The sequence below is a fragment of the Mastomys coucha genome, unplaced genomic scaffold (genome assembly GCF_008632895.1).
Source record: "Mastomys coucha isolate ucsf_1 unplaced genomic scaffold, UCSF_Mcou_1 pScaffold21, whole genome shotgun sequence".
Classification (NCBI taxonomy): domain Eukaryota; kingdom Metazoa; phylum Chordata; class Mammalia; order Rodentia; family Muridae; genus Mastomys; species Mastomys coucha.
In genome coordinates this window covers 109,755,414-109,776,349 of record NW_022196904.1, presented here as the reverse complement: position 1 = coordinate 109,776,349, position 20,936 = coordinate 109,755,414, and the positions used below count along the sequence as shown (strand labels likewise).

Here is a 20,936-nt window from a genome sequence, read left to right as displayed (position 1 = left end):
GTCCTTATACAAGTTCTTAGAGGATCTTGAATTATGGGCATTAAGATGTGTGTGTGTATGTGTGTGTGCGTGTGTGTGTGTGTGTGTGTATGTGTGTGAGAGAGAGAGAGAGTGAGAGAGAGAGAGAGAGGAGAGAGAGAGAGAGAAGCATTTAGTAATTAAGGAAAGAGCTAGGGATGAAGTTCTAGCCTCCTGTGTTTGCCTGTCTTAAACATTTAGTAATTAAGGATAGAATTAGGGGTAAAGTTCTATCTGTCTGTCTGTCATAATCATTTATAGTTAAGGGCAGAGTTGGGGGAAATTCTGGCCCTAGTATTTATTAGCTGGCCTGTTTCATTTCAATAGGAGAAATATTAGAATGTACTACAGTGCTAAGTAAACCATATCGAGTCCCTAACAAAGTGCAGGCTGACAGGAGTGCTAAGTAGACACTGTCGCCATTACTTCACAGCTGTCAGCCAGTCCTCCTCACAGCAGCAGAGGGAATCTAGGAAAAAGGTGCACAAAATGAGTGCCATTTCTTTTACTTTGATTTTCAACCAGCTGGAAATGGTGAGACCTCTGCAATGGCTAGCAAACTGTCAAAGTGGCTATCTGTCATGGACAGTGTTCCAGAATAGTAACATCTCTATTAGGTTTCTGAACACACAGACAAGAAAGTGAGGAGGGGAGAAACAACCTTTGGGTTTACAAACACAATGAAATATATTTTTCAATAAAATGTTTCTAGAAAGATTACCAGAAACACCAGTATCTGGGCAGAAGTAATGCCTGCCTAACCTTTACCAACTCCTGTCTTCCCATGCTACCAAAGAAATGCTTTTCCCAGTAAACATAGATTACCCACAGCAAGCTTAGCTCTTCTGAGAAGGTGTTTGCTTCTTGAAGGCAGCAGTCAAGAGCTCACGGTGCCTTGCATTTTTAGAACAGGGCTCTCTGTGAATACAGGTGAACTAGCTTCTGGGTATGAAGATCTGAAACCTTTTCCAAGATAAACCTATCTCCAGGAATATTAAGGGAGCCCTGGACAACTCTATCAGTTGACAATAGCTTTAAAACTTTCTGGGTAGGTCAATCAATTAGACAAACTTTTTTTTTTTTTTTTAAGCCTACAGCATCCGTTATTCCCAGGCGGTCTCCCATCCAAGTACTAACCAGGCCCAACCCTGCTCAATTAGACAAACTTAATGGAATTTTTTCCTGGATGAACTTCCAATAATACATTAAACAGTAATATTTGCTTGAGTAATATATCACTTGAGTAATATCAGTATTCTTTTGTGCTCTGTAGCACTGCAGTAGATTATTTTATGTTGTATAGACAGAAAACCTATTTCATTTTAGACAAATGATCATACAAAACAATATCATACAAGCAAACTTAGATTCTTTGTGACTCCTACAAGTGAAAAATGCAGGCATTAGATTTCATTTGGGTTTTGGTCTTTTTGACTAGTCACCAATAAACACTTTTAAATGTGTTGTGAACATTGACTCAGTGTATGTGAATGAAATAAAACCAGTCTAATAGGAACCATGGGGCTGAGTGGTGTGCATATGAGCCAATCCTAGCTCTTAGGAGGTACAGGGAAGAAGATCTCAAGTAGCAGGCTAGCTTGAGTTTGCACACATAGTGAGATCCTGTGTCAATACACATATACCATGTGTAAACACACGCACTTGCCCATCGGAGGCAAGATTATTCTTAAAACAACTTTTTCCCTCTGATGTTGAGTAGCTTAGGAAACAGCAAAACAGAAGCACTTTAATAGGATGTACATATAATATTAGTTTATGTTGTTAATGGGCAATTTCTTTCTACTGAAAAAAAATTTGTCCTTTATAATGGACAAAAAAAATAGTCTTCATTTAGCAACTGCAGTTACAGTTAGTATTTTGGTGAGTATTTTTCAAACTGATTAGGAAAAGCTCAATTAAATTTTGAAAAAGCAATGACTTCCTATTCAATCTTAATTTTAAGGCTTAGGGAACCTGGTTCCCTATACTTTCTGGGGTCCAGATTTATGTAGATGGAGGAGTTTTTCTTGTAAGTTCTTAAGAACTGTGAAGTTACTTCAGATCTTAAAGCAGCTAACCAGCTATCACAGGTGAAGATCAGGCTCTGGTCCCAAGTAAGCTTGTAACAATAGCGTCATCACCTCCATGCAACTGGTTTCTGGTAGTGACAACAGGAGCAGCAATAGATGAACAGGTAAATCAAGAGTGGAAAGGGGCTGGAGAGATAACTTCCTGGGTAAGGCACACGGTGAGTTCAGGTCCCCAGCACCCACACAGAAAGCTGGGCATGCTCATGTGTCTGTAACTTGAATGGGGCAGGAGGTGGATGTCCAGGGCTCTCTGGCAATCCATCCAGTCTAGCCAAATGGTGATCGCCCAGTTCATGAGAGAGCTTATCTCAAAAACCAAGTAGGGAGTGATAGGGAGGACACCTGACATCAACCTCTGACCTCCACATGAACATGCACTCACATACGGGTGCACATACAGACACACACACACACAGACACACAGACAGTCAGACACACACACACAGACACACACACACACAGAGCGATGAAAGAACAGGGTCAGACTTAAAAGAAAAACTCATTTTTGTCTCACATGCCCCGAAAGGCAGGGTACTTCATGTAGGGGCTCTCCTGACAGAGGGTCTACCATTAGAAACTTACTCACATTATTATAAAAACTACTTCCCTAACTAATGAAAGAATCATATACAGCAGGGCTCAGGTACATCTCCAAGGTCAGAACCACTAGGGGGAGCTAAATTCCTCCCTGAACTGCTATCCAGCCAGCGAGCAGAGTAAAGTAAATGTCAATTTAAATAAATTTACTCCAAGCCATTTTAAGTTATAAAGGTACAGAATAGAGGCATTTTTATAAAACTATGTAATTTTTTTTAGAGTAGATACGTGTTTCAATATATATAACACTACTCTTTAGAAACTTCCAAAAATAGTACGTGCCTCTGGCAGAGAGGACTGAGGGCTGGTGATAGCAACGAATGAGGCTTCACTTGATTGCCACCCATGACTCTGAATCACTCTCATACACACATGCAGTTTCAAAAACAAAAGAAAAATACACTGTATTTTGGAGTCAACTATATATACTTAAAGACTTTTTTGTTGAAGGGGAATGAAAAACAAGGATAAACCCTAGCTCTTCTCCTTTTCTGGTCCCATGGGTATGTATCTTCTGCTTCCTGGCCTCATGTAAGTTTGTTTCATTAGTTTAAGTTTTTGGCACTCCTTGATATTATGTTACTCAGTAATGATTGACTCTTCCTTGAAAGTCACTGTGTATGTAAGTAGAAGATAAAGAATTAGATTCTCTTTATTAATTCCTCATCAACAGTTTTCAGTTAGGGGCCTCATTTCTATAACTGCTTCTGGCCCTTACTTTCTGCAAAGAGTTGTCTCAGGTCTCTGGCAAAAAAAAAATATGTTTGTTTCTCTTACTGCTTAATAAGGGTGAAGAAGAGTTGCTTACCTCAAAGGCGGCTTGATCTAAAATTTAATATTAAGGGAGATGTGTAGACAAAACTAAAACAAAGTCAGAAATGAAGTTCCATAGAAAGCCGGAAGACAGGGATTCCTGAAGGCACAGTACTACCCCGAAGCCTCTAAGGACTGACTGTGTGGTTTTATTTAGATTGTCCTCTAGTGGTTAGAGACGGAGCCTACGGCCTTCACAAGGCAGTGCTCTAACTCAGCTACGTGTCTAGTGGAGATAAACTGTGTCTTAAAATATTAATAGGGAGTCTTCAGCTTATCTTTCACTCCAGTTATAATAATTATAAACAAAAACATTAAGCTGAAGTGAGTGGTGTTAATCTGAAACATGCAAGCTGAGATAAGCATAAGCCATTGTACTAGAAACCTGAGTGTTCTGCACACATCTTCATTCCGTGTCTGTAGACCAATGGCCACTGCTACTGTGCACCAGACACTTCTCTCTGTGGGTAGATGGGTAGCAGCACTCTTGGCCTCTGCCCACTAGATGCCAGCAATAGCTCCCTAGTTGTGATTATAAACAATGTTTCTAAATATTACCAAATGTCCCCTGTGGTGAAAAAAAATTAAAGACAAGGAAAGCAGATTTACAGAAATGTTCTTGTGTGTGTTGTGTGTACGTTTTCCTTAAACTTGGGATAATCTTCCAAAGTGTTCAGAAATTAAACCAATTTTGCAAATTACAAGTTAATATTATATGTAATATATAAATTCATGATACCACAGGGAATAGCTTAGTCGAGTAAGAAACTAAGAAACTTTGACAATTACTAAAAAACCTAAATGTGTTGGTTTTTCAATGGTTATTCAACCCAGAAGAAACAAAAATCAACAATATTAAAAAGCAAATGATCACCTTCATCTAAGTTACATGTTTTCCTAGATTTATCTTTACTTTGAGGGTGGATACCAGTACCTTCAAGAGGTGGAAACCACTCAGACTACTGGTAGCTCCACATCACAAACCTGAACCACGTCTGCTACAGAGAGTAAAAAAGCCTCATTAAAAGAGCATCCACACACAGCAGTGACAGCTGTGGGCGTCCTGGTCTTGCAGTGAGAATGCTGAAGAGCTGATGGGACTGTGCTGTCTATCTCATGGCCATGAGAGGTGCTCCGGGAAGAGTTACCGCTCCTTAAGACTGCTCTTGATTATCTTCGTGAAGCCACCACTGTGCTGCCTTCTAGAACAACTTAGTAAGCACGGTTACTTACTTCCAGTGAATGCTATCCATCGAGCATATTTTGTAGCTTCTCTTCGCCAGTGGGAAGCCACCAGCAAACCACATGTGACAGTCAAGGAAATGATTCCCATGATGATAAAAAACAGGGTGGTGACCCATTCTGGGGGAAGCCGAGGAGGGATGCAGGTCCGGTCTCGTCCATGGATTGTCTGACACTGCCTCACTAGGCCCACAGTGAGTGCTCCTGGGAAGATGCAAAGGTAGGGAATACTTCAGTATGTTTAGCGTGCCATGGAAAATGCCCCAGCAAAACCCCTTTCAAACTTACATCTTGGTATCTGTGGGCAATGCAAGCATTTAATCAAGGAATTCTCTTCAGCAGTCTTCTGCTGTTTATAATGTCACAGTGCTTGGGTTAATGTAGAAAACGAACATAAGCAACAAGAACAAGCCTTGGGAACCATAAAGGACAGTTAATTCAGCCATTTATTGAACAAACACACATCCTTTCTACAAGGGCTAGAGACTGTAGCCCAGGTTAACTGCACTAACTTAGGAGTTGGCCTCCTAAATGGTTTTTCAGAGTACTTGTGTCAGGCACTGCTCTGGTTTCAAGGAACACAGCAAAGCTGCTGGCTGGGGCCCCAGCCTTCCTAAGCCTGCACACTGGCAGCAAGAACTGGTCTTCTCTGCTGCTGGATTCAAGACTCATCGTGTAATTCTTTATTTTGCCTGAGAAAGTATATTTTAGGAAATTAAGCACAAACTTTGTGTGTGTGTGGGGGGGGGCGGGCATAGGCCAAAGGACAGCTTTGTGGAGTAAGTTCTCTTTTCCCATATTGATCTGGGTTCCAGGGATCACAGTCATGTGGCCCAGCCCATGTGAAGGAGGTTTTATCATGATCCCTTCCACTGAGAGAGATAAGTGTCTTGACTTCTATAAAGCACCGGGTATCATCTTTATCAAATTTGGAGTGAATTACAGAGAAACCCAGATTAGGAAGGCAAAAGACTATGTTCTTCTTTTCCACACAAAGAATTAAAATTTACTCCCAAGTAAGAGCTGTCCCCTTTACAAAGAGCAACTGCAAATAGGGAGTAGCTACCAAAATATAAGAGTACACCTGAAGAGCCACTGGAGCCAGCTGACTCCTGCCTCTTTCTGGGGAAAGAGTATCTTTCTTGGCTGGCCTTTTACTTTCACCATGGACAGCCTCTGACTCCCGTTCACAGCCAGGCCCCTCAGAATCAGAGCACTTGGGGAGACCAGGACCTTCGTGAGCTCAGACAGCAGCATGGGCTGGCTCTGTTTGTACAGATGGGGGCAGGTGCCCTGGAGAAGGAGGTGCTTTGTACAACGGCATCTCTCAACCCATCCAGTATTAGGAATAAAACCAAGTGATAACAAGAAAGAGGAGCACAGCTGGGGAGATGGGTTAGTTATTAAAGAGCACGTACTGTTCTTGCAGAGCACCCATTGTAGGGTAGTCCACAGCTGCCTGTGACTCTGGCAGGGTCTGAAGCCCTCTTCTGCCCTCTGTAGAACTGCACTCACTCCTATAAAGACATACACATGGGCTGGAGAGACGGCTCAGAGGTTAAGCACACTGACTGCTCTTCCAGAGGTCCTGAATTCAGTTCCCAGCAATCACAAGGTGGCTCACAACCATCTGTAAGGGGGTATGATGATGCCCTCTTCTAGTGTGTCTGAAGACAGCTACAGTGTACTCATATACATTAAAAAAAAAAAAAGCCTTAACAAAAAAAAAAAAAGACATATACACACACATACTCACATAAACATAAATTTTAAAAAAGTTTTAAAAAAAAGTGAGGTAGGCCTTGGGCAGGGGCTCAGTGAATACAGTGACTGCTGAGCAAGCATGGGGAACTGTGTTTGGTTTTCCAGTACCCAGCTTTAACTGTAGCAGCATGCAATCCTAGTGTTGAGAGGTACAGACCAGAGGATCCTGGCATCTTGTTGACCACAGCCTAGCTAAATCTGTGAACTCCTCAGTGAGAGATCCTGTCTGAAAACACACTGGCAAATAGACATGCTCCTTCTCCATACCAAATACACAATTAGACACAGGACAAAACCAAAACACTACAAAAAGTTAAGGAAGAAAAGGTGGTGGAAGGCTCCGGTAAGCCTGAGGTATAACCATCCCTCTCTCCAATGATATCTGAAGATAAACAAACTCTATTTTTTCTTTTGAATCAAGTCATTAGGTCCATAAGATGAACCCTTAAAGGTGCAAGCAACAAAGGCACAGCGAGGAGACTGTCACAGGCAGCACACAGGACAAAGGGAGCAAACCCACTCTGTCCCCAGCTGTGGCTTGGGATCTGGAGACTAAGAGTAAGTGCCAGGGAACAACATGACTTCTTAAGCAGTAAGCGTTTCCTCGGAATGAGAACTTGAGGTGGGGCAGAGCCTTACTATGATAAAGCATTCTATTTGTAATTCTGGAAATAGAGAAGGCATTCACAGCAGTACCCATGAACTCCTAACAGGAAGCCACTCCTGATCATTCAGCAAAAGACTTTTAACAAACTACCTTTGTGTAGTTGTGGAGCTTATAAAAGCTGCAAATGTCATGATGAAAGACACTTGCACAAAATGCCACACTGTGGATCTCTATTATGGTGGCAACTATTTTTGCAGTTCAACACACAAAAGAAGCTGACTGGCAACTCTCCACACCTACTGACTTGAGGTTTGCACAGAGGATTATCATGTGCTCCACATAGTAAAATCCTGCCCTGGTGCACTGGATTCAGAGTTCTCCCCTTCAAAATATTTCTGAGTACTCCCATACTCCCCCCTCCAACTCTCTGATTAAGGACAGGATGAGGATGCCCACTGTGCTCACTGACTGTCAGGTTTTCTGAGTATGACTTCTCTTTGTCGCCTCTCCTGTCTAGCAAAACCACAGCAAGTAAATATGAACAGAACAAACAATAAAATGAAAATGTTAGGTATAAGCAAATCGGAGAAAACCTGATGAATGTTGAGCTGTAAGGGGCTCTGTTTCTGGATTGATAAAATTCCTTATCACAACAAAGCAAGAATGAATCCTCAGCACCTCTGAAGGGAGGCAGATGGGCAAAGCAAGCAAATGCTTATAATAATGCCGCTCACTCTACCCTGTGGCTGCTCTGCAAGAAAGGCCAGCTAATTTTAATTGGCAATTAGAAGGTACTGCATAAAAAATATCCAGATATTTTTCTGTGTGCTGAGTATGTGGTCAGCAGTGTGTGCTCAATGCACGAGGCTCCAGGTTCAATCTCTAACATCCCACAGAAAATTACTACATGGCTCTCAAATGCTTAGCATTGCTAGAGCAGTGAGATTCCCAAAACAATACTCTCATGCTTTCAGTGAAAACAGATTTTCCTCTCAGAGAGAAGGGTTACTGTCAACCATGGTTAATCAATGTTATTCTTTGCCTTCTGGAGTAAGACTGTAATCTGATGACATTAATGATGTAGCCACACAAATCCTATAGGCTGAGAGAGTCTGTAGTCAATTGCTTAAGAATTCAGATTCTGTTAATGCCCACACTTTGAGCAGGCCTTTAAATTGCATCTTATTTCAACGAATTATCTCTGGCCCATCTTTTACTTCCATTAGGTTCTTTCACACATTTTGTCTGCATCACACAGTCACAATGCTGATTTAAAAAGGAGTTCTGAGGGTAGTGGTGGTGCTGTGTACTGAACTCAGGGATCCTCTAACTTCAGAAGCGGGGATTACAAAATAACAATACACCTGGGCATGGTAGTGCATGCCTTTAGTTCCAGCATTTGGAGGCTGAGGCAGGTGGATCTCTGAGGCCAGCCTATTCTACAGAGCAAGTTCCAGGAGAGCCAGGGCTACAAGAAACTCTGCCTTGAAAAAACCAAAACCCCACACTAAACCAAACCAAAAACCCCACAAACAAACAACAGACTGCCATCTTTTCAGAGAAGAAACTATACTTTGCACTTCACTGGAAAACCCTCAAATGGCCTGTAGCAGTGGGTACACAGTAGGACTTAAATCAATTCAAAACAAGCTACAATTAGAATCACACCGAATTCCAGAGGCTCTATTGAAAACTATATAGTTCAGTGTAGCTTCTTGTTAAGCAAAAGTCAGTTAAACAAAAGCCCAAGCATTCACTAATTTTTGTTTTACATGGCAGGTTTTTGCCTTTTGAAGGGGCCCATGACTGCATTCCCCAAGCAGCCAATCTATCTTTACCCTGCAGCTGTTGCCTAGGTAACCAATCCATCCAAATAAAAGATTCATACACAATAGAAAAAAAGGAAACCAAACTAGAGGCTGCAGCCTCCCACAGCTCACAGGATCCCACCTGTGTACCCTCCACATAGAAGAGTCAAACGTGTCCGCTCTGCTGATGTGGTTTCCTAACTAGAATTGCCTTCTGAAGCTCATCACCTACAGATTCAGACACTCTGAGGTGACTTAGCACAGCCAGTCTGAGCACGTCTGCTGCCACAATGAAGACAATTAGGAGCATGTCATCACTGTGGTAAAGCACTGCCACAGAAAGTCTGTAACTGAGGGCTGTGAAGCGGCACCCACACCCACCAGAGCCTGTCACAGGCAAATCTTGTGATATGCCTACCAATCTAGACACGATCTCTGCAATGAATGTGGATTTCTGGTTTTCTTTTCTACAAGAAAGCATGTTCTTAGCAAGCTGTTTATCGGTTACACACACTGAACGAATGCTTTACCACAAATGTCTTCCTGATTGGTGAAGGTTCAGTTTCTGCCCTTTCAATAGAGTAGTGTTTAAGCAAGTGACACCACTCCAACTTAACCGAAACAAGGAAGATTCTTATTTACAGAAAGCGAGGTTGAGAAAACTTAACAAAATGCAGGGAGGTTTGGGCAGAGGGAACTGTGAAGAGGGAGGCTTCAAGGGAGGTACAGGTGCACAGTGTGCCCTCCTGTCACAGGTGCTTCCAGTCTCCAATGCTTCAGCTTTCTTCCCAGCTGTCACTATCCTACTTCCTGTCGGGTGTCTTCTCCACCCATTCTGTCCAGACAGCTCATAGGCTGAATGTGCCGGAGCACAGAAGTTAACACTTGCTAACAAGGGTTAGTTAGCATGTTCAGATACTCTGATGTGTAGTTCATTAAAATTGTCTCTAGTCTATTTGCTTTATATAAACTTCTGTGTCCTATGTAAACAGAGAAGTAGGAGAAGAAAATGACCACTAGCTATGGTTCTGGAAGAAATGTTTTGATGGTCCCAGGAACTACAAGATCAAGGGTACCAAAGTATAAAGAGCTGGAAGCCTTTCCTTTAAGAGAGCACTGTTGGTACAAGGTTTCCTAAGGAAATATTTCCTCAAGTTCAGCTGCTTAGGCACCTGGAAAACACTGAAGCTATAAACCAAGGGACCCAAACTCTTCTTAGCTTGGTCTCCATGGGATGCTGGTTTTACAGGCATGAAAAACTGTGACAATTAAGAGATCACTAATTCTGAGAGGACAGTCAATGTGGAGCACGTCAGACCCTGGGAAACTTGTGGGAGGGCACTTGAAACAGTGACAAAGAAGCCGAAGAAGACGAAAAAACCACAGGAAGTTGGAGAAGACAGGAACATGGAATGCATGCCAAGGAAAGCCACAGGAAATGAGCCAACAGAAAGTCCATGTGGCTGTAACCAAAGTGCCCATAGGGCTGGGGCTGCCAAGTCCCTGGTACTCACCATGCCCTGTTGAGTTTCAGTCTTTGTCTCTAGTCCTTTCTACACCCCAGTGGCCCTGTCTATAATGGGAAAGAATGCTTACTCTGGGCCACTTTATCTTGGAAATGTTTTCTTTGTGATTGTACAGGGGCTCACAGCTAAATGTTTTCTTGAGTACAAGAAACTTCAAACTTGAACATAAAAACCTTTTTCTGTGTATGTGTGCATGCATATGTGAGTGAGGTCGGAGACAACTCTATGGAGTTCTGACTCCCTGCCATTTTGTGTGATCTGCAGATTAAACTCAGGTTATCAGGTCCATGGGTTTGCATGTCTTTGAGCGGAACCATCTCATTGGCCTTGACTTGAACTCTTAAATAATACTGAGGTGCTGGGAAGGTGGAGGACAGACTGAGTGTGCTCCACTGCACCAAGGTAGTCACATCATGCTAAGTGGAACTATGGTCTTCTCTTTGTCTGTACTTGAGAGATTTAAATATAATTTGAGGGCTAGCGAGATGGCTCAGTGGGTAAGAGCACTGACTGCTCTTCTGAAGGTCCTGAGTTTGGATCCCAGCAACCACATGGTGGCTCACAACCACCCATAATGAGATCTGAGGCCCTCTTATGGTGCTTCTGAAGACAGCTACAGTGAATTATGCCAGAGAGAGTGGGGCCAGCGCAAGTGGGGCTGGCAGGGGTCCTGAGTTCTATTACCAGCAGCCACACACATGATGGCTCAGGGCCATCTGTACAGCTACAGTGTACTCATACACATAAAATAAATAAAATAAATCTTTAAACAAAATATAATTTGAGATGTTTTGGAGTCAAGGTGATAAAGGGTCTACTTGGGATGGTTAATCACGATTATCAGCTTGATTGCACTGAGAACTACCTGGCAGGCTACTAAAGCACACCTCTGGGTCCATGTGAGGGCAGTTGTGGAGACAACTCGATTATGAGAACTCTAATCACTGCTTTAATCTGAAAGACTCTTGGGAGGTGAAAAACTTGGTTGAAGGGAGTGGGTTCCTAGCTATGTCTTTGAAGAGCAGAGCTGAGTCCAAGCCTCTTCCTGTTTCCCTTCTCTACCTTGAGTCATGGGTTAAGCAGCCTTGCTCCACTATATGCTCTTGTTATTCTGTGTCAGCACAGGCCCATAGCGATAGGGGAGGTTTACTGTGAATGAAACCTCTCAAACTGTGAACCAAAACAAACGTCTCCCAATTTAAAAGTGAAAAAAAAAAAAAAAAAGGGCACAGACACTTTCTATGAATGAACCCTGAAAAGACACGAGCCATAAAAGGCCACATATAATATGGTACCGCCTATATGACATTTCCACAGTAGGTACTTCCAAAGAGGCAGGAAGCAGATCTGTGGTTGCCAGCAGAGTTGGAGGGATTGAGGACTAATGAGAACTCCCCGTCCCCAGCACTTTTAAAAAATTATTTTTAATTATTTTAATCTATGAGTGTTTTGTTTGCACGCATGTCTACATACCACATAACCACATGTATGCATGGTGAACATGGAGGCTCCATAAGGCATGGAGCCCCTAGAGCTGGTTACAGAAGACTGTGAACCTCCATATGGGTACTGGGAGTTGAACTCAGGTCCTCAGGAAGAACAGCCAGTGCTCTCAACAACTGAACCATCTAATCAGGCCCTGAACTATACATTTTGAAAAGGTGATATTTCACCTCATTCCCCAATCTAGTTTGGAGTTCTTTTAAATTCAAAACTCCCTGTGCAATCACATTTCTTCTACAGCTTCTGCATTACTACTATTACTAGGCAAAGCCCATCTTTATCTATTATTAAAACCACCAACAGTTTTATTCTCTTATTTAAAAGAGAAGAGGTGGGGTTGGGGAGATGGCTCAGAGGACCGTGGTTTGGTTCTCAGCACCCACCATCGAGCTCAAAACCACCTGTAAGTTCTGGCCTCCCCAGGTTCTTGTACTCACATGTGCACAGGAGCCCCTCTAGCTTGGCTGTGAGTGGCCTACCTGCTTTGAGAGAAGTCAGGTCTTAACAGCAGTGAGGATCCTTGCATCTAAGAGATCATTGTGTTCCTGTACTTTCAAGATTCTCTTTGTCTTTGTCTCTCAACTGGTTAGGATGTGTTTAGGTGTGGAATATATGACACTTGTACTATTTTGTATTTGTTGAAATTATCCAATATGCAGAATTACTATTTTCCCAGTGCTCTGGCATCTCCTCTCCTTTCTGGAACTCCCACAGTGTGGGCGTGGCATATGTGGTATACCACACTTGTCTCTAACGCTCTGTTCATTCTCATTATCTTTATTTCTGCCCCTTACATTGGAAAATCACAATCAATAGACTTTACTCATACCATCTTCCACAGATTTCTCATTTCAGCTACTCAACTTTTCTACTCTAGGCTTTCTATTTTTAGATCTTTCTCTTTATCAGGTCATTGTTTTTTGTTTGGTTGTTTGTTTGGTTTGGTTTGGTTGTTTGAGACAGGGTTTCTCTGTATAGCCCTGGCTGTCCTGGAACTCACTCTGTAGACCAGGCTGGCCTTGAACTCAGAAATCAGGTCATTGTTTACTTTTGGTATATACTCAAAATGTTTGATTTAAATCCTATCTCAGTGGTTCTCAACCTGTGGGCCACGACCCTATCATGCATATCATATTTATATTATGATTCTTAATAGAAACAAGCTTACAGTCATGAAATAGCAACAAAGTAATTTTATGTTTGGGGGTCACCATAACATAAGGAACCCCATTAACGGATCACAGAGTTAGGAAGGTTGAAAACCACTTAGTGAGCCAAAGGCTGAGACTCCTCAGCTGCTACTGACTGCTTTTATTGTTTAATCGTTATAAACCATAATTCCTTGTTTCCTTGAATGTCTTACAGTTTTGAGTTAAAAACTGGAAATTTGATCTCTATGAGTTTGAGGCCAACCTGGTCTACAGACTGAGTTAAAGGACAGCCAGGGCTGCACAAAGAGAAACCCTACTTGGGGAGTACAGCGTCTGGGGGGACTGCTTTCAGCCAGGTGGTGATGGTGTATGCCTTAATCCCAGCTCTCAAGACACAGAAACAGATGGATCTCTGTGAATTGAAGGCCAGCCTGGGAGTTGCAGGGCAGTAAGGGCTACACAGGTTCCAGGACAGCCAGGGCTACATAGAAAGATCCTTTCTCAAAAATAACAACAGAAAGCAAAAACAAAAAGAGAAGGAAGGTGCACCACATACACCAGGATGGAATCAGCTTCCTCTTTTTTCTGTGATTTATTCTTGTTACTGTCTGGTTCACAACTTTGCTGGGATAATTACATAAAGGCTCTATCTTCTGTTATGTGTGGCCTCTGAAGTCTTTCTGACTTCATCTGACAGACATCTCAGCCTGTACTGAGGGCTCTGTGGACAGAAGGTAATTTACAACTCTGCCTAAACCTTCACTTCTTGCTTGAGCAGAAGTCAGCTAGAAGTGAGAAATGTGAGGTGCCATCTACACCTCCTTCCCGGGCACCTGGACAGCCTGACCATTCTGAGGACTACCCTAGAGCTCCTCAAAGACTCCTGGGACATGGTTTTCCCTGGCTTTTTTTTTTGTTTTTTGTTTCTTTTGTTTTTTTCATGCTTGCCTATCTGTCTCTCTTCTCTGTCTCTGTCTCTCTTGCTGTCGGCCATCTCTGGTCTTCAACCAGTGAAAGAGCTTTAGCCACCTGTGTTTTATATAACTTGGATGATGATTGTATTTAACAAATGTCATGTGGTCAAATAAAGATAAATTGTGAACATGGATATGATCAGTGAGCCACCAGACAAATCAAAACAGTAGCAGGTCCCTGGAGGGTCTATAAGTGTGATGGGCCCAAGCTCTCTCAGCTGATTACAAAGGTATTTTTCACAGCTACAGGGTTGTAAGCTTTCCAAGCTGACAGGGAGAGAATGGGGGCACACTCAGTTTAAATTGCCACAGAGCTTGTTGTTCTTACTGAGCAAGCTCACTAAGTCCGTTCAGTTTGTTTCAAGACTTTAATGTCCAGAGTTTTAAAAATGACATTTTAATTTTATTCATTGATTCAGTCATTGGTCCTTTTTGCCTTTACAGAGGAGCAGCTTTTTAGAGGGCCTTACTGTACCATTCAGGAGTTAAACCCAGCCGGTCACCTATGCTCTGCTGTCAGTCTGGGCAAATTATTTAATCTTATTGGGAAAGGGAATTAGATAAACTGTTGGGTTAACATGTATTTCACACACACACCTCTGTACCACAAATATGGCAGTTGCAGACATTCTAATTTAGCACAGTAGTTTACTTATGAAACTAGCATTCCAAAATAAAAAGAGAGGCCGCATGATATTTGTTAGAGCTGCTAGTCATTAAAAAGAACCCAGCTATATATTCCCCTATTGAATCATTCAGGTTGACAACTACACACAATTTAAGTTCAGACTTGCTGAAATGAAAGCTCTGAGCGGGGACTTTCTAGAAACAAAGCTAGATGCTTGGGTAGCAAGCTTAAAAACATAACAAAAACATTAACCTTTAAATCTCATTTTCTTTTCTCTACAGCTTGCTGTTTCCTCTAACCTTATTTTATATTTTAATTAGTTAGTTAACTAATTAATTATATGTATAGCTTGTGTGGGGTGTGTACGAGTGCCACAGTATAGGTGAGGTCAGAATATTGGGAGTTGGCTTTTGTCTGCCATCTTGTGGGATCCTAGGGTCAAACCCAGGTCATCAGGCTATGCAAAATGGATTGACCCCCTGCACCATCTTGCTAACTACCATCTTTAATTTTTTTATAGTATTCTTTTTTTTTTTTTGAGATTGGAATATAATTACATCATTTCCTCCTTTCCTTTCCTTCCTCCAAACCCTCCTATATACCCCCTGTGCTTTTTTTTCAAACTCATAACCTCTTTTTTCATTAACTGTTTTATATCTACGTATGTGTGTATGTGAATTTATGTATATGTACATATATTCCTAAATACAAAATTATAACCTGCTTAGTTTTTAATGTAACCAATTGGTGTGCTCTTTCCTAGGGAAGACTATTTCTTCCACATTCTTGATTCCTTAGTTGCCTGTAGTTCTCTGAGTAGAGCTGAGGCCTCCTGGGCTCCTCCCAACTCTTCCACTTTGGCATGATTAATCTTCTTCTTGTTCAGCTCCTGTTTAGGAAGTCATGTTGGTAAGACCTTTTGAGTATAGCTTCTGAGATTCCTAGGAGACATAGTCTCAGAGCAAACTTCTGGTTCTTCTGGCTTAGTCTTTCTTCCCCTTCAACCACCACCAGCCATCTGTAAGCAACACTGTAGGTCACTAGTTGTATCTAATTGAAACTTGCTTAAATCATCCTCAATACTGTCTTCTCATTATAACTAGTTTTTCTGTTCTTGTTAATTGACCTTGGATCTAATGATGCAAAAACATTAAGAACTAGTAATCTCTATTTAAATGTGCTTTGGTCACCTTCCTGAGGACCATGTGTCCTGGGCACTTCCTTCAGGTAAGTGAGTCTTACTTCTAATCTAACTCCACTACTGATGCTTGGGGACTGTGCCTTCTCTGAACAGATAGGAAACACCCAACCCCCTGCAGCCCAAACCCTGCTGCTTGAGGACCTCAAGTCCTGAGCCCAAGTAGCACGGTCCCCAAGTAGCATCCTTTATTCCTGCTCTAACCCTAGTCCCTATCACAGACTCCTGAAGATTTGTATCAAGAATTGCCACACCCACTCCACTGGAGTCTGCGTGACAAGTCCAAGAGCTTGACCCCAGTCCCTGAGGTAAAAAAGTTTCAAGGAAACTGGTCTCCTGGAGGTCTTTGGCATCCCCTAACACGGATGTAGTCCAGATTTGTCCTTGGGATAGTCGATGGAGAGTTTTTGCATGATTTCTCTTAGTATTGTTTTATTATAGTATAGAGGTGCCCCCAAGGAATGATTTGACTAATAGTCAAATTAGATTGGGCATTGTTTTCTGGCCCCCACCAGTGTTCCAACATCCTAGTCAATGCAGAGCCGACCTCGGCTTGGAATTTCATAAAGAATGTTATTCAGACTAATTGCCTCCAGCATTGTTAGAGAGATAGTGAAAGAAATCAGGCATTGCAGTTTACTGAATAAGAGTCACTCCCAGAGCTAGAGTAATGTATTATTCATGATAAGGTTAGCAAGAATGGGACCCCCTGGTGCATACTTCCACTAGCTCAGAAGATTAGCATAGTTGGGTGTTTACCTATGGCTTGCTGGTGGTGGGTTTTACAATAGACTAGAATGGGAACTATCTTACACCTGGCTTCTAAGAATAAGCTGACTTTAGATAAGGCTGACTTTCTTTCAGTTGTAACCACTGCCTAGTTCCTGTCAATTTACATGTATATATTTTTCTATAGAATCATTGTGCTTCAGATGACCTCAGTGAACCTTGACTGTGTTATTACCTAACTTCCTTATTTCTTCTGTAATGACTATAAAAGTCTGATGCTTACTTTGAGAAATTACACTCAGATTCAGCACTCTCGTGTTCGCATCTGTTTGTCACTTGCCCACTGAGTACTGGAATCCTGATTCTCCCCGGGGTTGAGGGACCCCAACTGGTCAGCCCACAGCAAAGAATCTTCTAATTTTTGCTCCTGTATTCATAAACTTTACATAGTCCAAGCTGAGCTGGGACCAGTTGTAAAACCCTGTTCCCACATCAAAACTAAACTCCAAATACCATTCATTTGGTCTATACTTGACAAGTTGGGGTAAGAGCAAGCAGAGATCCAAATACCCACTCAAAGGAGGGACAGCTATCCACCCAAGAAACACTACCAAGGACCTAACTCCAAATGTCTAGGTCCCACTACAACAAAACAAACAACATGAATAACTAAGATAATATGTCTCCTCCAAAAATTAGTTTCATAGTAATGGTTCCCAAGAAAAGCAGCCTAGCCTAGGTACTGCATGTAATTATTTTAAAACAAGAATTCCAGTTATGTTTAAGGAACTCAAAGAAATATGAATACATGCTGGACTGAAGATGACAAAAACACAAACAGCTGAATGAAATAAAGAAAATGATTCAAGATAAGAAAACAGAATTTAATAAAAAGAAATTTTGAAGAAAAGCTAAACAAAAATAAAAAAAAAAACAAGTGAAAAATTGAGTAAGTCAAATTAAAAGCTTAATGGAAAGATTCACCAACAATATGGATCAGTTGGAAGAGAGGATGTTAGGAATTGAAGATAGGTACAGGATTGGATTACTCAGTCAAAGAACGTGTTAAATCAAAAATAAAACCAACAAAATCCGCAGGAACTCTGAGACACGTTTAAAAAGACCAAACCAACAAATCACAAATATAGAAGAAGAAGAAATCCAAAGCCACAAAAAATATTTTTAAGAAAATCATAGAAGAAAATGTCCCCAAATCTAAGAACTCAAATGCCTATCAAGGTACAAGAGGCATATAGAACACTAAATAGAAAAGATCAGAAAAGAAACTCCCCACATAAAATAACATTCAAAACACTAAATGTACAGAACAAAGGACTTTGAAAGCTGAGAGAAAGACCAAGCCACATATAAAGACAGGGTCATCAGAATAACATTTAACTTTTCAGTGGAGACTTTAAAAACCAGAAGGGCTTGGACTGATATTCTGTAAGTTCTGAAATACCACAAATGCCAGCCAAACTTGGCTACTACACCAAGAAAAGCTATCTATCATGAGCCAAAGAGAAAGAAAAACTTCTACCATAAAAATAGATTAAAGAAATTTACAACCACTAAGCCAGCTCTACAGAGGATAATAAATGAAATACTTTGGCCTAAAGAGAAGGATAAGCACATTCAAAGGAGAACAGGGAATAAATAATTCCAGAACAGTTCATCAAGGAGGTCTTAGAAGACTACAAACACAACAAAATGATGAGAGTACACAATAATTCTTAACAGTAATGGTCACAATTCCCCAGTAAAAAGACGCAGACTGACAGACTGGATTAGATAACAGGACCTGTCTTTTTTGCTTTGTCCAAGAAACATATCTCACCATTAGTGATAGACACCACCTTCTGGTAAAACAATGGAAAGTAAATGGAACTAAGAAACAAAAAGGCTTAACTATTCTAGTATCTGACCAAAATAAGACTTTAAATAAAAAGTAGTCAGGGGAGGGGGATCACTTCATACTCATTCAAGAAAAAAAAAAAAAAATCACCAAGAGGATATGATAATTCTAAACTTATATGCACCAAGCACAAATGTACCCACTTCTATGAAATAAGTACAATTTGATTTAAAACCAGATTAACTTCAACAAATTGACAGTGGGTGAACCCAATATCCACTTTCACCAATAGATAGGTCATCTAGATAAAAACTAAAGACAGAAATATTACAGTTAAATAATGTCACAAACCAAATAGATCTATTTATATCTATTAGATCTAACAGACATCTATAGACATTCAACCCAAACAATAAAGAGTAATAATACAAGTTCTTCCCAGTCATGGAGACTAAGCTATGCATTATTGGAATGATAATTGCATCAAGAAAGCAAGCAAGAAGGAAATTTTTGAAATAAATGAAAATGAAGACACAACATATGAAATCGATGGGACACAATGAAGGGATTTAAGAGGAAGTTTACAGCATTGTCCCATCCAAAAAAAAAAAATTGAGCTAGAGAGACAGCTCATCAGTTAAGAACACCGGCTGCTCTTATAGAAGACTTGAGCTCTGTTCCTAGCACTCACAGGGCAGCTCACAACTGTCTACTACTCTAGTTCCAGAGCATCCAACAGCCTCTTCTCACCACTGCAGCAGCTGATATGCATGTGGTGCACATACAAACATGCAGGCAAAGAACTTACAACACACAAAAGTAAAATAAATAACTCTTTAAAGTTTTCTTTTGTGAGAGTGCTCCAATGAATAACATAAGGCTTTCAGAAAACAAGATAGAAAGAGGTAATTAAAGTCAGGCCTCAAAATAGTAAAATAGAAACAACAAACAAAAAATGATACAAAGAACCAATAAAATAGAGTTGGTTCTTTTAAAATACTAACAAGATTGACACACCTTTAGTCAAATTAACTAAAAGAGAGAAAAGATCCAAATTAATGGAATTAAGAGTGAAATGGAAGTTGTTACAAGACACTTAGGACATTCAGACAATCACTAAAAGGCAAGCTTAAAAAACAATCTATTCCAAGGCCAGGTGAGGTGGTGCACATCTTTAACCTCAACACTTGGAAGATAAGAGAGGCAGGTGATCCCTGTGAGTTCCAGGGCAGCCAGGGCTACAAAGTGAGATCCTGTCTTAACAACAGAACAAAACAAATCTCTGTTCTACTAACTGGAAAAGTCTAAGAGAAATGGATAATTTCTAAATGTATATGACCAGCCAAAGCTAAATCAATATTAAGTAAATAAGACCCATAATAAGTAATAAGTAAATAGACCCATCACAACCAATGAGATACGAGCAGTAATTAAAAATCTTCCAACTTAGGCTGGAGGGATGGCTCAACAGTTAAGAGTGCTGGCTGTCTATTCTTATAGAGAATCCAGGTTCATTTCTCAGCACCCACTGTAACTCCAGTTCCCTCACATCAATGTACATAAAATTATATATATATGTATGTACACACATATATAATGTGTATATATATATAATCTCCCAACTAAAAAAAGGGCAGGACCAGATGGCTTCAGCACAGAATTCTACCAGATCTTCCAAGAAGAACTAACACCAGCATTCCTCAAATTACTCTATAAAACAGAAAAGGAACACTTGAAAGTTCTTTTTGTGAAACCAGTATTACACCAATAGCAAAAACAGAAAAAGACCAAATGAAAAAAGAAAATTGTAGGCCCCCCTCTCTCTCTCTGATGAACAGACACAAAAATTCTCAGTAAAATATTTGCAGGAAGACAAATTCAGGAGCAATTAAATGATCATCTACCATGATCTAGTCAGTTTCATCCCAGAGATGCAAAGATGGTTCAAGACAGGATGCAGAAAAGGCTTTCTACAAAATTTAATATCCCTCATGATAAAAGTCTTAGAGGATGTAGTAATATGAGAGCCATATCTCAACATAAAGTACAGGCCTATTCTCAAAGCTAAACTTGCCACCACCTTCAGGAGTTCAGTTGGGTCTGCTCCCCAGAGCATCACAGCTGGGGTTGTTGACTGTCTACCCCTTCCTAATTGCACATGGCCTCAGGGTCTCTAGGAAGGGCTGTATGATATAGGCAGGAAAGTATTAGGGGAGGGGACTCCATTAATATAGCCAAGGGGTAGTCAACATCCATACTGGATGGAGACTTTCCATTGTGGCTACTTTAAAGTCAGGCATGATCTACTTCCAACCTGAGCCACTGACTGCTCTTTCTGTAAGTAAGCCCAATAAACTCATTGTTGTTGCCCCAAAGTAAACTTTGGTGAATTTGCACCTTGGTTTGTCACTGGGACTATGGGAGGAGCAGGTA

At 41.0% G+C, this 20,936-nt stretch overlaps 1 protein-coding gene across 1 annotated transcript in view; it reads right to left on the bottom strand.

Moving 5' to 3' along the window:
* Nucleotides 1-20,936, bottom strand: part of Vwa3a (von Willebrand factor A domain containing 3A) — a 133,669-nt gene that overhangs the window by 74,108 nt on the left and 38,625 nt on the right. Inside the window, exon 2 of the mRNA XM_031388141.1 lies at nucleotides 4,752-4,964. Coding sequence (XP_031244001.1) covers nucleotides 4,752-4,964 — 213 coding nt within the window. The remainder of the gene's footprint in view (nucleotides 1-4,751; nucleotides 4,965-20,936) is intronic.